General features: G+C 41.0%; 1 protein-coding gene across 17 annotated transcripts in view; it reads left to right on the forward strand.

Moving 5' to 3' along the window:
* NFASC (neurofascin) overlaps window positions 1-15,508 on the forward strand; it is a 139,557-nt gene that overhangs the window by 106,409 nt on the left and 17,640 nt on the right. For 6 of the 17 annotated variants that reach the window (XM_083172910.1, XM_083172911.1, XM_083172905.1 and 3 more), the window contains 7 exons: window positions 954-1,069; window positions 1,408-1,612; window positions 1,972-2,094; window positions 2,818-2,991; window positions 4,000-4,014; window positions 10,133-10,321; window positions 11,608-11,724. In XM_083172910.1, the coding sequence (XP_083029036.1) occupies window positions 954-1,069; window positions 1,408-1,612; window positions 1,972-2,094; window positions 2,818-2,991; window positions 4,000-4,014; window positions 10,133-10,321; window positions 11,608-11,724 (939 nt within the window). The remainder of the gene's footprint in view (window positions 1-953; window positions 1,070-1,407; window positions 1,613-1,971; window positions 2,095-2,817; window positions 2,992-3,999; window positions 4,015-10,132; window positions 10,322-11,607; window positions 11,725-15,508) is intronic. The other 11 variants (XM_083172918.1, XM_083172921.1, XM_083172917.1 and 8 more) reach the window with 6 other exon arrangements.

Below are 15,508 nucleotides of genomic sequence, written 5' to 3' on the forward strand. Positions count from 1 at the left end.
ATCTCGTCGGTTGATCGCACCCGATTTTTTAGTGCATTCAATGCCCGAGATGCCCGAGATTTTTTACTAACGATGCCCACGATCAAAATCGTGGGCGCCCTTCTAAGTAAAGAGTACCGAAAAAATATTTGAATTTACTTTTAAAATAATAATATTTTTCCCTCTCCCTCAAAAAAATTAAAAAAAAAGGCATTTGTAAAGGTATTATTAAAAATTTGGTAGCAATACATGTTCTCACAGTTGATATCCCAGGTGATGTCTTTGCATGGCACATGTTCGTTAGATATCAATTATAGTTAATGACACATGGGTATTGAGTGTCCACACTAGACGATATTGAGAACAATATCGCTCAGAAGCCCCCTTCTGAGTGATATTTTTAACAATATTGCCTAGTGTGCATGGGGCTTTAGACTATCTTGCAATTTGGCCCTAGGCCAAGTAGATTCTACAGGCGAGATAGTCAAGATAGACTTGCTATTCCATACTAACTAACCCGGGGCTCGCATCGGCAACAAATCGGCATCGAATGTGGCAGAACATTGTCTGATTCGGACTACATTTCTATAAAATTTTGACTATGTAGTCAATCTTGTAGGGGTCCTTGCAGTTGTTTGGGGGTGTTACTGGGATGCTTATGTTGACCCGATATTGTGCCAGTAACTACTTAATATTTTCACTTTACTGTATCAGATGCCAACCTGTAAGCTGTCGTACTTAGTAAATATGTAAACATAATATAAGTACAAATGTCATAGATAGTGGCTTTTTATTATTATTTTATTAAATTGGCTATCATCAAATGAGGGCTTATAACCAATCATAAAAATAACAAAATTGGCCAGGTGGCCGGACTTTGCAGTTGTGTTCTCAACCCTAAATCCGCTACTCAGTGTAAGACTAAACCAAGTATGGAATATGTAGGCCTGCTTAAAGCTTTCCTTCGCCCTCAGATCCTAAGGCAGCACCAACTGACATTAGATTGAGGGTCATGAACAGCACTGCCATCTCCCTTCAATGGACCCGCGTGGCCCCTGCCTCTATCCAAGGAAGTCTCCTGGAATACAGAGTGAGCAGAACCTCCAGCTCCTGATTAACCTCCAACTGATAATTAATACTTAATCCGAGGAGGGAAAAGGGGTGGGGGGATGCTATAACTTCCCCTTGCACTATGTGGAAATCCAATGATTTGTTTAACATTTGTGGAATTTCCAGCATGTAAATTCACTTTACTTAAACTCTTACAAACTGAGCCCGAGTGTAACTAACCAGTAATCTGCCTCCTGGATTAACCAAAAATGGATTAAACACTACAATATAACAACTCTGAATGACAACCTATAAAATGTACCCCTTACTAAAATATAAACAGCTAGCTATTAAATAATTGGGTTGTGTATCTCAAAGGCATACTACTGGAGGGAGAGTAGTTTGCTGAAGGGTCTCTGGGTCTCCCGAAAGAAGCAGCAGCAGAGCTTTATCGGGGATCGTGTGCGAGGGGTCGTGTCATTCCTGATTCCTTACAGCAACTACAAATTGTACTTGGTGGCAGTGAATGGGCGAGGAGATGGTCCGAAGAGTGATATTAAAGAGTTCACCACACCAGAGGGAGGTAGGTGCTCCCTTATCTGTCACGGAGCAGTTACAGTGGCTGACACACATTTATGGCAATCTTGTTATGTTGCAAAGATTTGTTGGATATAGAACAACCAGTGCTGGGATACAGCTGCAAAATGAAGTGTTCTGCCAGGTAACGGTGTGAAGATCTATGCAGGCCATACAAAGAGTCTTGTCTATTTAAAATATTTATTTGCTGTCATGTCATTGCAATGTGTAGTTTCTATGTCACAGGCTTCAAATATAATGTAGATAGATAGATAGATAGATAGATAGATAGATAGATAGATAGATATGCAGGCTACTGTAGTGTCATCTTGTTTTATGACCCTCACACACTTTCCTTTCTTACAGCGCCCAGTCAGCCTAAAACATTTAGAGTCAGTGAACCAAACCAGGAAGTCATTGTTGTGGAGTGGAGTCCCCCAGAACATCCCAATGGAAATCTAACTGCGTACAACCTGTACTACTATGCATGTGAGTGATAAGCCTTCAGGGATGGCTACAGTACAGTATGCTTTTCGGCTGCTTTTTTCTCTCAAGTTCAAAAGCTTAGAACATTTGAGATAAATGATGGCCGTGGTTTAAAAATGGTGGAAGGATTATAAACTTTGATACAAAATAAAGACTTGATTACAGCCAACCAGATTTCGGCATAAAACTCATTGCTTCAAATTGTCAATTGAACATGATGCCAATCTACTGTAATTGAGATCTGGGGTATTACATTTTACAGTGAGCCCAATTATTCATGTGGAGATGATGAGTTTAAAACAAGATGATTGACAGAAACAAAAATTGGAAGATCCAAAGTTGGGAAGTGTGTTAAAGGATCAATATCATTGATAGAATATAGCTCAAAATGAGACATTGAGGTGTAGACTTTAGTAATTAATAATTCAGAATAATTAGTGACTTTTATAGTAGGAAGAGCATTTGCACATAATTAGAAATAAGCGAAGACTACAGGTAAGGTAGTAGTTTAAAAGTGTTTTCAATCCCAACAGCTCTCAAGTACGGCCACATAAAAGCTTACGATGCTTATTAGAAGTTGTGATTGTATCAGCAAAAAATAATTGGGTGCATATTTCAGACAGTGCTGCTACTAATGAGTAAAAGTTATATAATTGTGTTAATAAACAAAGGAGGTTTTTCAAAAAGTATTTACTGTATAATGGTCCCTACGTTTCCCTCACACAGTCAATGGGAGCAGAAGATCAACACCTTTGACTGAGACACTGTCCCCAAACCAGACAAAATACACAGTGAAAAGGAGAGACCCAATATCACGTTATTACTTCTCCCTGACTGCAAGGACTCAGGCTGGAGCTAGTAAGCCGGTCACAGCTGAAACTCCCCTCAAGCAGGATGAAGGTATGAAACTTCGCCTGGTACACATTTTCTTAAAACACTCATACTTGATGATCACAGCATTAACAAAATATATATTTTTCTTAATAAAGAATGCATACTCTGCATGTATTAGCAGATGAGCCTTTGTTAGCTCACATGTTATTTCACTTTTCACTTTTTCCTAAATCTAGTGATTTCATAACTCGGTTGAGTGGGGGGGGAAAGGGGGTATATTTATCAATGAGTGATATTCTTGTTATCACTCATTACAAAGGATAAGTGGTGCTCCAGCCAATAGTCTCCTAAAAATGACAGTTATGAGTTGGCTGGGGCACCATTTATCATTTGTAACGAGTGATACCAAGAATATCACTCATTGATATTGATAGTGCTCAAGGAGCACTAACAGTTCATGTTTTCTTGGTCACCTGTGGAGTTTTAGAATGTGACAGTTGGTGATACACAGCACACATGCTGGGTGACCCGGAAAACATGATCTGTGTGGGGTTCTTGAGGACCAAGTTGGGGAACTATGGTTCTTTCCTGTTACTCTGCCCTCAACTATAAATTCACATAGGTATAAATTGCGTTTAAGCAGCTGTTTTAAATTTGACAAAGTTCAGTAAATAATAGGAGAAGCGTGTAGATAACGGCAGCGGCGGGCACATAACAGGATGCACTGGGTGGGTAACAGCAGCAGATGGCACTCAACAAGAAAAACAGAAGCGGTCAGGTAATAGGAAAGATAAAACTATGGGCAGATAGCAGGAAATATGCGAATTAATTGATCTATCGTGCTTCATGCTCAACTTAATAAACAGAAACCACTCACTAGAGTGACGTTACTCAGTTCAATGATGGCATTCATAACTCGATATGCAAGGCCGCAACAAACCTAGCCATACACAGTATCATGGGTCTTGGTGGTTGCCTGCCTCACTGTTTCTCTGATCTGCGTGTTTATGTGCTCCACTATTTCTCTGTTTCCCCTTATTCTTCCCTACTTTTGGCTTTCTGTGAGATCTGCAGTTCCCCCCACTTCAGGTACAGTAGTAACCCATCAAGGTAACATGCATGGGGTTTCATGCATGCTTATGATTAAAGCTTTCTGCATTGTTATATGTCTTTCAAAGCAGCCATATTTTCCAAGAATGTTCTTGCAAAAGGCAATCTTTACGGCAATAGTCCTTCCTGGGCTTTGTTAAACCAGATACCTCTATTCTGTACTGAAATATTTGTGTCAACAAAATGAACATCAACCGGCCCTGGGCAGCATTAAACCAGGTTTTCTTCTTTTACTCTAAGAAAGGTACTGTATTTCATTTGTAACCAAAGCAAAAACGAAACCAGATCATCTTTAATCAAACAATAATCCAAGATGGATCTTTCTTGTAATTCACTGGAAAAATAACCAAAACATGAAGATAATGCAAATGTCTCTATGCCTGATGCAGATTTAAAGTGATTGGCACTCCCCTCAGCTGCCCAGCCAGAAACGATATTTGTAGTGTATTGGTCAGAAATGAAGGAACTGTTATAGACAATGGGCGAAATTTACTAAGCTAAATACGCCTATTTTAGATGTATTGGTAGGCCGTCGTATGCAAATCCGTCTGCCTACAAGTATTTTTGCCATTTACTACGTTTGTATTCATGGCACTTTTGTATTTACAAAATAAGTAATACAAATGCATAAGCCATTCCAGTTAGGCGGCCATTTGGCTATATTTATTTATTTTTTTCTATTTCTTTTACACTGCAGCCTTCATGGATCTGACTGATCCGTGTAGGCTGCCGACTCGTATTTGTATTTAGGGCCCGTGTATACGGCCGCTAAATACGAAACCGGTGGAATACGCTCACCTATGCTATCGGTCAAATACGCATCAGTAAGTACTGATCACTACAGATGTGAGGAAAAGAACAACAAACAGTGAAGCTCAGTTAATGTTTATGGCTTATTCATTTCTATAACCTCCCTTCATTTTCGAGTGCACAGTAACAGTGAGCACTGAGCACATGATGTCACTCAGAAGGGCAGGGCACCATTGCCAGAAATGACAACAATGTACAGAACAGGGGATTGTGAGGACTTCGGTGTTCACGTCTTAAGCATCCTTCTCTCCGGGTGGCATTGCAGCAGAGGTTATGGCTGCATTTCATATTTCCAGCAAGCATAAATGCCTTTTGCCTAAAATACTGTATATATATTATTATTATTTTAAAATAGATTATGCAATATATATTTAAATGTATGCATACCTAATACATATGCTTTGTGGAACTTATATGCCTCATTGGGGTCAATTCAGTTTGGAACACTTTGAATAGCTATTCAATTAATTGTTCTGTTATGACCGATCAGAGGATTTCCCCTCGCACCCCTCCTGACTACACTTGTACCGCATGGCTGTTTTCTGCCTTTAGCTCAGTGCAAGCAGCATCATGGCAGGCACTTAAGTCGAAAATTGCAGATTCTCATGACTAAACACCCAGCTTCAGGGGCAAGAACTGACATTCTCCGACATAATAGCACGGTAAATGAAATAGCTCCAGGGCCTCCTTCCCAGCGGGTTCTACGTATATAGTATCACTTGTGCATCTGAATATTGGACTTGTGCTGCATGGTTATATGGGAACCACTATATCAATAACAATATATCAATAATCTCGCTTTGCTAGATGAATGGTAAAATGAATGTGCAAAAGTATTGACTGCATGGAATCAATTCAGATGCATACTGTATGCGTAACTACACAAGAACCAGTGTAAATGCATCCTGCATGGCTGCATAAGTGCAAGAGAAGATGTGTCACTCTTGTGTTCACGGAATTGCAATCTAAATAGACTAAAGATGCATCCCTAGAAACAAATTTTAGGAAGCTTAACACTTGTGCATGTAGATCACTGATGCAATGATAAACACTGATGAAAATGCTTCTGGTGAGATGATTACATATTGACCCTTCAGCTATAATATGTAAAGCAGCAGCCATCTACTCACATAATTCAATTGACATTATTATTTGGATAACTGCTGAAAAGAAGATTTGTATTTATTTTTGTTGAGAAGTGTTTGTTTTTAAGTAGATTTTATATGGAAAATGAATCTCATTTGAAGTGAAGACATTGGGAGGTATCCAATCACTTGCTGTAATTGTCTCACTTGGGGCTATCCAATTAGCAGGGGGACACAAGTTATCGTGGAGTTTGTTTCACCTGCACTATTTTCATTTCACTAAGGGGGGGTATTCAATCGCCGGCGAGCATCTCCCGTCGGGGAGATGAACGCCGGGCCCTATTCAATGCTGTCTTCCCCGACAGCATTGAGCAGGGTATCTCGGCAGAACGAGCCCGACATCACAAGCTGTCGGGCTCGTTCTGCCGAGAACGGCCGGGAAGTGACGAGCTGCCGGCTGCAGCTCGCCTCTTCCCAGACGCAACTCACGGCCACGCCCCCTTCTCGGTCCCCGGCAGGCGGGACATTGAATCCCGCCTGCATGTTCTCGGGAGAGCTGACCGAGAACGGGACTGGGTCACGGAGGTCGAGCAAGCTTGACTGCCGTGACCCTGACATTGAATACCCCCCTTAACCTGTGTGTTTTCGGAAGAAAATAGTATTTTTTCTGAGTGACAAAAAATATTGCTAATTGGATACCCGCCATTGGGCCTAATTCAGACCTGATCACTCCTCTCCAAATTTGCAGATGACTGTGAGTACACCCAGACAGAAAGAAAACCCGCCCTATGCAAATCTTTGAAAATCCATATGCTATTCACTCACCATCGAATGATTTCCCTAGTCTGTGCAAATGTGAGAAAGTCTGACCCCTTCACAACTCTGCGACAGAGACATGTCCTCCCCTAAAACACTTTGGCACATCTGCGTTTTTCCTGACACTCCCAGAAAATGTCAGGTGTCCACCCACAAATGATGACTTCTGTCTGTCAAATTGCAAGGGTGTTGTAATTACATTTTATTTTTTTCTGTCGCTATATTGGATTGTGCATGCGTGCAATGATATGTATGTATGCACAGTCATTCGATAATAGATAGGATTGCGAATTCTCACAATAGCGATCAGGTCTGAATTATCTTTTGAATGTATAACACTTATTTACATTATTACAATATGTACAAATAGGGTATTTCAGCTTTAGCATTTACTACAGTCAACTTTCATCTCAATGCTATCATGGGGGTGTAAGTAAATACATCGGCTACACCTGTCTGTCTGATGTACAGTTGCAATGGATTTCTGCATAAATTGGTCATAAAACGTGTTCTGATCACAACAAGAGACAAACCCAGTCTGCTTAAACTAACACTACACAAACAGTTATATGTTCTCATGTTTTATTAATTACACCATGTTAAACATTCACAGTGCAGGGTGGACAAAGTAAGTTAAACTTTCGATTTAATAACTGGTTGACACTCCTAACTTCAACCAAACGTTTTCTATACATCTGATCGGCTCGCGTCGCGCCAGCCCCATTCTCGGCAATGGGCGTACGAGTGTGTGAGACACTCGCAAGTCTACATTTGCTGACGTGCCAGCTGCCAGATACCAGCGGCTGATGGTCTGGCAACAACAATGACAGCAGCTCCATCTGTAGTTGCATATCAGACCTTCACAATGGTCAGCAGAAATTTTTGACCAATTCTCTTTACCAAATTGTTTCAGGTCAGCAATATTCTTGGGATGTGTTTTGTGAATCGCTCTCTTGAGGTCATGCCACAGCATCTCAATCGGGTTGAGGTCTGAACTCTGATGGGCCATTCCAGAAGGCATAATTTCTTCTGTTGAGCCATTCTGTTGTTTATCTACTTCTGTGCTTTGGGTCATTGTCCAGGTGCATCACCCACCTTCTGTGGAGCTTCACTTGGTGGACAGATGGCCTTAAGTTATCTTGCAAAATGTCTTGTTAGACAGGAATTAATTTTTCCATCAATGATAGCAATCTGTCCAGGCCCTGAGGCAGCAATGCAGCTCCAAACCATGATGCCCGCTCTACCATACTTCACAGTTGGGATGAGGTTTAGATGTTGGTGTGCTGTGCCTTTTTTTCTCCACACATAGGCCCTTATTGTAGTTGACTCGGACGGCCACCAAATGTTTTGGCCCCGCCTACCGTACGGATCGCTCACACCGTCCGAATGTGGTAAGACGCCGAGCAAACGCACCGGGAGTGGCTGTTTCATGTGAACAACTCCCCCATCTGTGGGAACCTCCCCCATCCTCCGAGCTGTCAGACAGCTCCAAGTGCTCCAGACCACTCGGACATTTCTCTGTGCGAAAGAAGGGATATGGGCGGGCAGCTGTCCGCCCCCCACACGTGCGTCATGGCCGGGTTACCATATGTACGCCCAGCATTTTCATGGGAACGCCCATGAAACGCGGGGCGTACGCATATGGTAATGAGTCCAAACAGCCCTTCACGCCCCTCTCCACCCCCTGCTCGGATTGTTCCGACCGATCATTTTCTGTATGGAATTAACGCCGTTTTTGGACATGCGCGGTATTAGCACATACGCAGAAATGCCTCTGCACATGCGCAAACACAATACATCGGCCGTCCGACCGAACACGCAGCCGTCTGACTCAATCAGAATAATGGCCTTAGTGTTATGTGTCCCTTTCAAATATCTCAACTTTGATTTCATCTGTCTACTGAATATTTTGCCAGTAGTGGAACATGTGCCAGTAGGCTGTGCCAGAGATTTCTATAAGTCTTTAGCTGACATTCTAGGATTCTTCTTCACCTCATAAAGCATTCTGCACTGTGCTCTTGCAGTCAACTTTACAGTACAGCCACTCCTAGGAAGAGTAGCAACAATGTTGAACTTTCTTCATTTTTAGGCAATTTGTCTTACCGTGGACTCATGAACATCAAGGCTTTTAGAGATACTTTTGTAACCCTTTCCAGCTTTATACAAGTCAACAATTCTTAATTGTAGGTCTTCTGAGAGCCCTTTTGTGTGAGGCATGGCTCGCACCAGGCATTGCTTCATGAGAATAGCAAACTCAAAACTTGTGTGTGTTTTTTATAGGGCAGGGCAGCTTCAACAAACACATTCAATCTTGTCTCATTGATTGGACTTCAGGTTGGCTGACTCCTGACTCCAATTAGCTATTGGAGAGGTCATTAGCCTAGGAGTTCACATACTTTGTCCACCCTGCACTGTGAATGTTTACATGGTGTGTTCAATAAAAACATTTAGAACATATAATAGTGGTTTAAGCAGACTGTGTTTGTCTATTGTTGTGACTTGAATGAAGATCAATGAAGATCAGAACACATTTTATGACCAATTTATGCAGAAATCCAGGTAATTATAAAGGGTTCACATACTTTTTCTTGCAACTGTAAATACAGACTCAGAGCTGGAAAAACAAGCATCGGCAGTGATGTGTAAAGGGTGTGCTTTGCTGGACCACTTTCTTGCATGCTGGCTTCATTATTTGTTATGATCAAGTGCTTAATTTGCATGGTCCAGCCACCGGGCTGACATCATGAAGTGTTATTCTTTTTAGTTGAAATTCCTTCTTTCTACTTTCAAGATGTCTAAATGTCACTACAGTATTTTAGTAATATCTGTTATATCATCTTTTATCTTGGAGTGGCTGGATTTTTGCATTGTCCACTCATGATCAACATATTTTGTATTTGTAGCTGTAGTACATGCATTATGTCTTACCGCACACTTGGCAATGTCTCTACATATAAATGGTCTTGATAATAACCAGACGCGATATATGACACAAGTGCTGGTAATAGGAAACACTTAGATAATGTTTATTCATTACAAGCCTTTAGTTACTCTGGCACATACTGATTTTGCATGTCATGTACAGAGATGTTGCAGATTGGAACTAGCTTGTTTACCATGTTATTATTATTGTTAAGAGCCTGTTATGTGGCATCCTCTAGTGTCTGGATGAGTAATATTGTTACAAACACCTCAACCTGTCTCATTTGTTTGTACAGATTTGATTTTAAATGGGAACACACACAGACAAGTGTGTAATCTGCGTTTGCACCTGTGTTTCTGAGTGGTAACAGATACATTTCAAGAAGTGTGATAATTTTTCTTTGTGTCTGGAAAACGTGCACCTCTCTGCTCTCTTTTCATTCTGTTTCTTCCCTTGTTCTCAGTTCCTCCCACATCTCCAGCACCTGTCACTGATGCTCCCACAGAAATGCCAACTCTTCCCCCAACCACTCCTAGTGACACCAGTACTGTCCTCACTACAACTAGCACAACCAAACCCACTACAAAAGCCGTCCCTGCCACCATTGGTACTGACAGCAGACAGACAACTGTGACTACCATCCATGAAATAGGTACCAGACCTTAACAAGGATCCATTTTATTGTCACCATTAAATAAATACTAGCATAGAATGCATCTAGCCTAGTGTGCCTTAGTTCAGGCTAGATCAAACTACAAGTCCCATCATGCCTTGCCACAGTTTTGCTATTAGGGAATGCGAAACACACAATAGGGCCTTTAAGGGTCAATAAGTGAAAGGTCATGCAAATCAGAGAGTAAATTAAATTTGATGCCATTTCCCGAATACCTGGTGCAGATCCCCAAAATCTCTGTCTATAATGCTAAAACTATGGCAAGGCATGCTGGGATGTGTAATTTTACAACAGCTGTAAGGCCACAGTTTGGCCATGCCTGCCTTAGATAGAGCCAAAAACAGAGCTATGAGCCCTTTTTAGATAAAACCTGTGTGCTTTTAATGACCATTAAAGTTGACCTGCCAGTCCTAAATCCATACTGGAATCTTTGACACATAAAACAATGGTTTTTTTAAATTAAAATAACAAAAAATGGAAAACTGTGATACAGTTTTATTCCATTTTTCTAAGTTACAGGTGAGTTGTTTTTCATTAGTGACTGGAAGCAGGTCCACTTTAAGCCTTGGTGTATCATCAGGTGGTTTTTAATATGGGCAAAGATTCAATTTGGGACTATTTCACTCATTAATAAAAAAGTGTTATTCCTCAACAGAAAGTGTTACTTACAGGCAGTAGCATTTATAAACATGGACACTATAAAAACTGTGGTGAGGCTGAGACCAACATTGTCAGTTGGCAGCATGATAAACACAAATAAATTACAATGATAGACCCTACAACTTATATTAAAGTGCCATTAATCTTCAAAACCCAAGCTGCCCTATATGAAATGTACTAAGACTACTAGATCCCATGCCTTGCTAGAACTTACTATCTTTGGCATTATAACTGCACTTACAGTAGCTCTGTGTCCCAGAAGATGAGCTACAGCATCCTGTAATGGTGTTACTACCAGGAGGCCCACGGTGTGTAGTAGTATCTCCCTCCCATGATCACAACCTTGTCTATAATACCTTCAGTATATAATCTTATAGCTCCTCAGCATTCTACAGATACGGTAGTATTTATTTATTTGCTCTGATATATTAGTTTTAGTCATTGTGGTCCATTATATGAGGTGAAGGCTGAATAGTAAAGAAGAATTTATAGTGAGGTCTAAGCCATGTTTATTATTTCATGTCATGTCTACAACAACCTTCATACTGGGGCTTTTGCCAATACAAACTGCTGTTGGTTCTAACTGTTGTAAATCACTTTCTCAGCCACAACAGAACAACCTATTTGGAACATCACAGCTATGCCCAACAGCCACTGGGCAAACATCACCTGGATGCATAACTTAGGGCCCGGCTCTGAGTTTATGGTTGAGTATATTGACAGTAAGCATCACTTCTGCATGTGGAGTTTGTGTAGCCTGAATGGATTTGCTAGCTACCACCCACATTCAGCCTCTGCCACACCGCGCATCCACAAAAAATCAGGAAGGCACTTCAGGAGCTGGTTCTTAGGCCTTAGTGATGGGTCACAGTCAGACAATTAGTTGGCATTTTCTCTATAAAATATATGGTAAAGAACAATTTCCTTAGCAGTGCCTACAAAATCTTTTCTTTTATCTATTTTTTTACTCTCTATATGAATACATTTCAGAATAAGGGCCGTATAGAACTCTCTAGTGCTGCAAATGATATAGCGACATTGGCCCAAATGTGATAGGTCCTGGTTAGGCTGCTGTAGCCATGTTTCTGGTGATCTTTCTGCATAAATCAAAGTAGTGAATTTTTATTTTTTTGCCAAAGCCGACTTGGTTTTCCACAGCAAAATTTTCTTTATCATTTGATTGTGATGTAGTCTAAGCCTATCAGATATATTTGCACATTATATTGTTTTGATATATTGTGAAAAAAATGTTTGCTTTGTGTCCAGTAGCTTACCATACTAAAGCTCTATACAGTCATACTGACCAATACATGGTTTTATTTAAAAGGAAATATAATAAAACCACTCCTGGAGTGCCTGTTTTGCTTTATATCAGCTTACAAAAATCGATCAAGTTAAATATATAGACATTCATGGGAATTATCATTGTTTTAATTTTAGCAACAAGCTTGTGATCATCCCTATTGTACAGGCCTGAACAGCCCCCACCCCAAGTTCCATCCACCTTACCAAGGCTAGTGTCTTCTCAACCACATACAAGAAGTATATATTTGGATAGAACAGTGGTTCCAAACCTCGGTCCTCAAGTACCCCCAACAGCATTTGTTTTCCAGGCCTCCACACAGAATTACCTGCCGGTGGGGGTATATGCGGACCGAGGTTGAGAACCACTAGGATCAGATAGTTTTGAAAGTTCCCATGTATGTCTACAGTATGTGTATGATTTTATGAAACATGTTCCTTTTTTATTTATACAGTTTTAATTTATACAGTTTTATATTTATATATAAGGTGGCTAGATACTTATGGCAATGTACATGCTTGGATGCACATTTATTTCCATGTAGCTGTCCATTCATTATTTATATTCATGTAGTGAAAGGAAGGTCTTGTCACCTCATATATAAAAATACAACTGATTGCTGTGCATTGCGCTACATATGCTTTGCTTCTGTGTTCAGTAGTCATACTTGATGCCTTCATCTTAATATATTATCTGTCTCTATTATTCACCAGGAAAGTCCATATTGCAGTAATAAGGTTTGAAAACAATTGGTTTTTAATGGAGAAATATGAAATATAAGCTATTTTTACACATAGATTACATGCTTATGTCAATGTTACAAGTGTTTCTGGTGTTTTCCTCACATTGGTTCAGCTGAGTGCACAGGCAGTGGTGTACTGTATTATTCCTATTGGTTATATTATACATATGGTTATAGCAGAACAGGCTTTTGGTGGAATCTCTACGTTGTATGCTACTAGGGGCATATATGCTGTTATACCAGTAAATAGCAAAAGAAATACAACACCGATGTTAAAAATAAGCTTTAAGATATAACCATCTAGAAAGAATGGTATGATATTCCCGTATATACCAAAATATAGTGCAAGGTCCAGTGTATGTAATAGTTTCTGATAAAAATGTAATTTAAAAGAACATAGATGACATATATATAGATCATATTTTCCACGTGATCTGTATATATCATATAATCATATTGGTTTGTTTGTGAAGTACTACACTATTAGTTTGAATTTGTATATGAATTTATATAGATGGGATGGGACAGAATTAGTCACACCCATGTGCACAGCTTTTGGCCGTATTTTGAGTTGAGTATATATATTAATTTTAAGATCCCATTACTGAAGTGGTGTATCAGGGCCAATCACGTGTAAAGTTTTTTTGACACAGGTCTAGAGATGCATCCAATTTTGAAATATACTTACCTTTGTTCTATAGGCCTAGTGTCATATTCCGTGTTGTTGATGATGATGGATGTGATGGAAGTACGTACAGTATACATACAGTGGGGATCGAAAGTTTGGGCACCCCAGGCAAAAATGTATTTTAATTTGCAAAAAAGAAGCCAAGGAAAGATGGAAAAATCTCCAAAAAGGCATCAAATTACAGATTAGACATTCTTATAACATGTCAAAAAAAGTTGGTTTTTATTTCCATCATTTACACTTTTAAAATATCAGAAAACAAATAGTGGCGTCTGCAAAAGTTTGGGCACCCTGCAGAGTTTATAGCATGGATTGTTCTCAATCATTGTCTGGAAAGACCAGGTGATGTCAATCTCAAAGGTTTTAAAAGCCCAGACTCATCTGACCTTGCCCCAACACAGTACCATGGGTTCCTCTAAGCCAGGGGTGTCAAACTCAAATTCATCGGGGGCCGCATCAGCAGTTTGGTCACCCTCAAAGGGCCGGTTGTCACTCCACGGGGGGCGGCGATAGGCGATGCGGCGGCGACAGGGGTGGAGGGGGGGACAGCTGCTCCAACTTCCGCCCTCCAGTGGCCGGCGCCCTAGGCAAATGCCTAAGGCTGCCTAGTGGTGGCGCCGGCCCTGTTTGCCCCCCTTAACCCCCCTTAACTAGTCAGCTCAAGCTGAGGATTTCTGGGGAAATGGAGACCCTCCCTCCAATAAAGGTCTCCATCCCATCCATGTCAACCAAGGTCTGACTCTGAAGTGAATCCCAAAACTATCACATGGTGGCTTGGTGGGCTGCTGGTGGCATATTAAATTAAGTATATTTAATGTACTTATTTAATAAATAAGTATATGAAATATACTTATTTCATATACCAGCAATACAGCCCACCAAGCCACCATGTGACAAGACTCTGTGCTGCAGCTTGCAGCAGGTGTGTCACACCATAGCCAGCATCATACATATATTATTTGGAGTGAGAGCCACTGCTGCACTTACTTCAATGCTGTGTGGCAGCAGGCTCCGCAAAAGGTGCTGATCCCCCCTCCGTCGCGCGCCAGGGCAGGCCAGCCGTCACCGCACCCACACCCCACGCTCAGGCTTTGCTCCTTTGCCTGAGCGTACTGCGCAGGGTGCACGGCATGACGTTATCACGCACGTCGCCGGGCAGCGCACTGAACTCCTGGGAACGCTCTGCGCTAGCGTTCTCAGAAGGCAGCCGGCTTTACAGACTGGCAGCGGCAGCGCGGGCCAGTAGATTTGGTCTGGCGGGCCGGATTCGGCCCGCGGGCCTTGGGTTTGACACCTATGCTCTAAGCAGTTGTGTAGAACACTGAAACTGAGAAAAGTTGATGCTCACAAAGCAGGAGAAGGCTATAAGAAGATAGCAAAGCATTATCAGATGCCCATATCCTCTGTTCGGAATGTAATTAAGAAATGGCAGTCATCAGGAACAGTGAAAGTTAAAGCAAGATCTGAAAGACCCAAAAAAATATCAGACAGAACAGCTCGCAGGATTGTGAGAAAAAAAAGTCTAAATCCACGTTTGACTGCACAATCCCTCCAGGAAGATCTGTCAGACACTGGAGTTGGGGTACACTCTTCCACTATAAAGAGATACTTGTACAAATATGGTCTTCATGGAAGAGTCATCAGAAGAAAACCTCTTCTATGTCCTCACCACAAAAATCAGTGTTTGAAGTTTGCAAATGAACATATAGACAAGCCTGATGCATTTTGGAATCAAGTTCTGTGGACCGATGAGGTTAAAATATAACTTTTTGG

The sequence above is a fragment of the Crinia signifera genome, chromosome 2, assembly GCF_055691185.1.
Source record: "Crinia signifera chromosome 2, ASM5569118v1, whole genome shotgun sequence".
Lineage (NCBI taxonomy): Eukaryota > Metazoa > Chordata > Amphibia > Anura > Myobatrachidae > Crinia > Crinia signifera.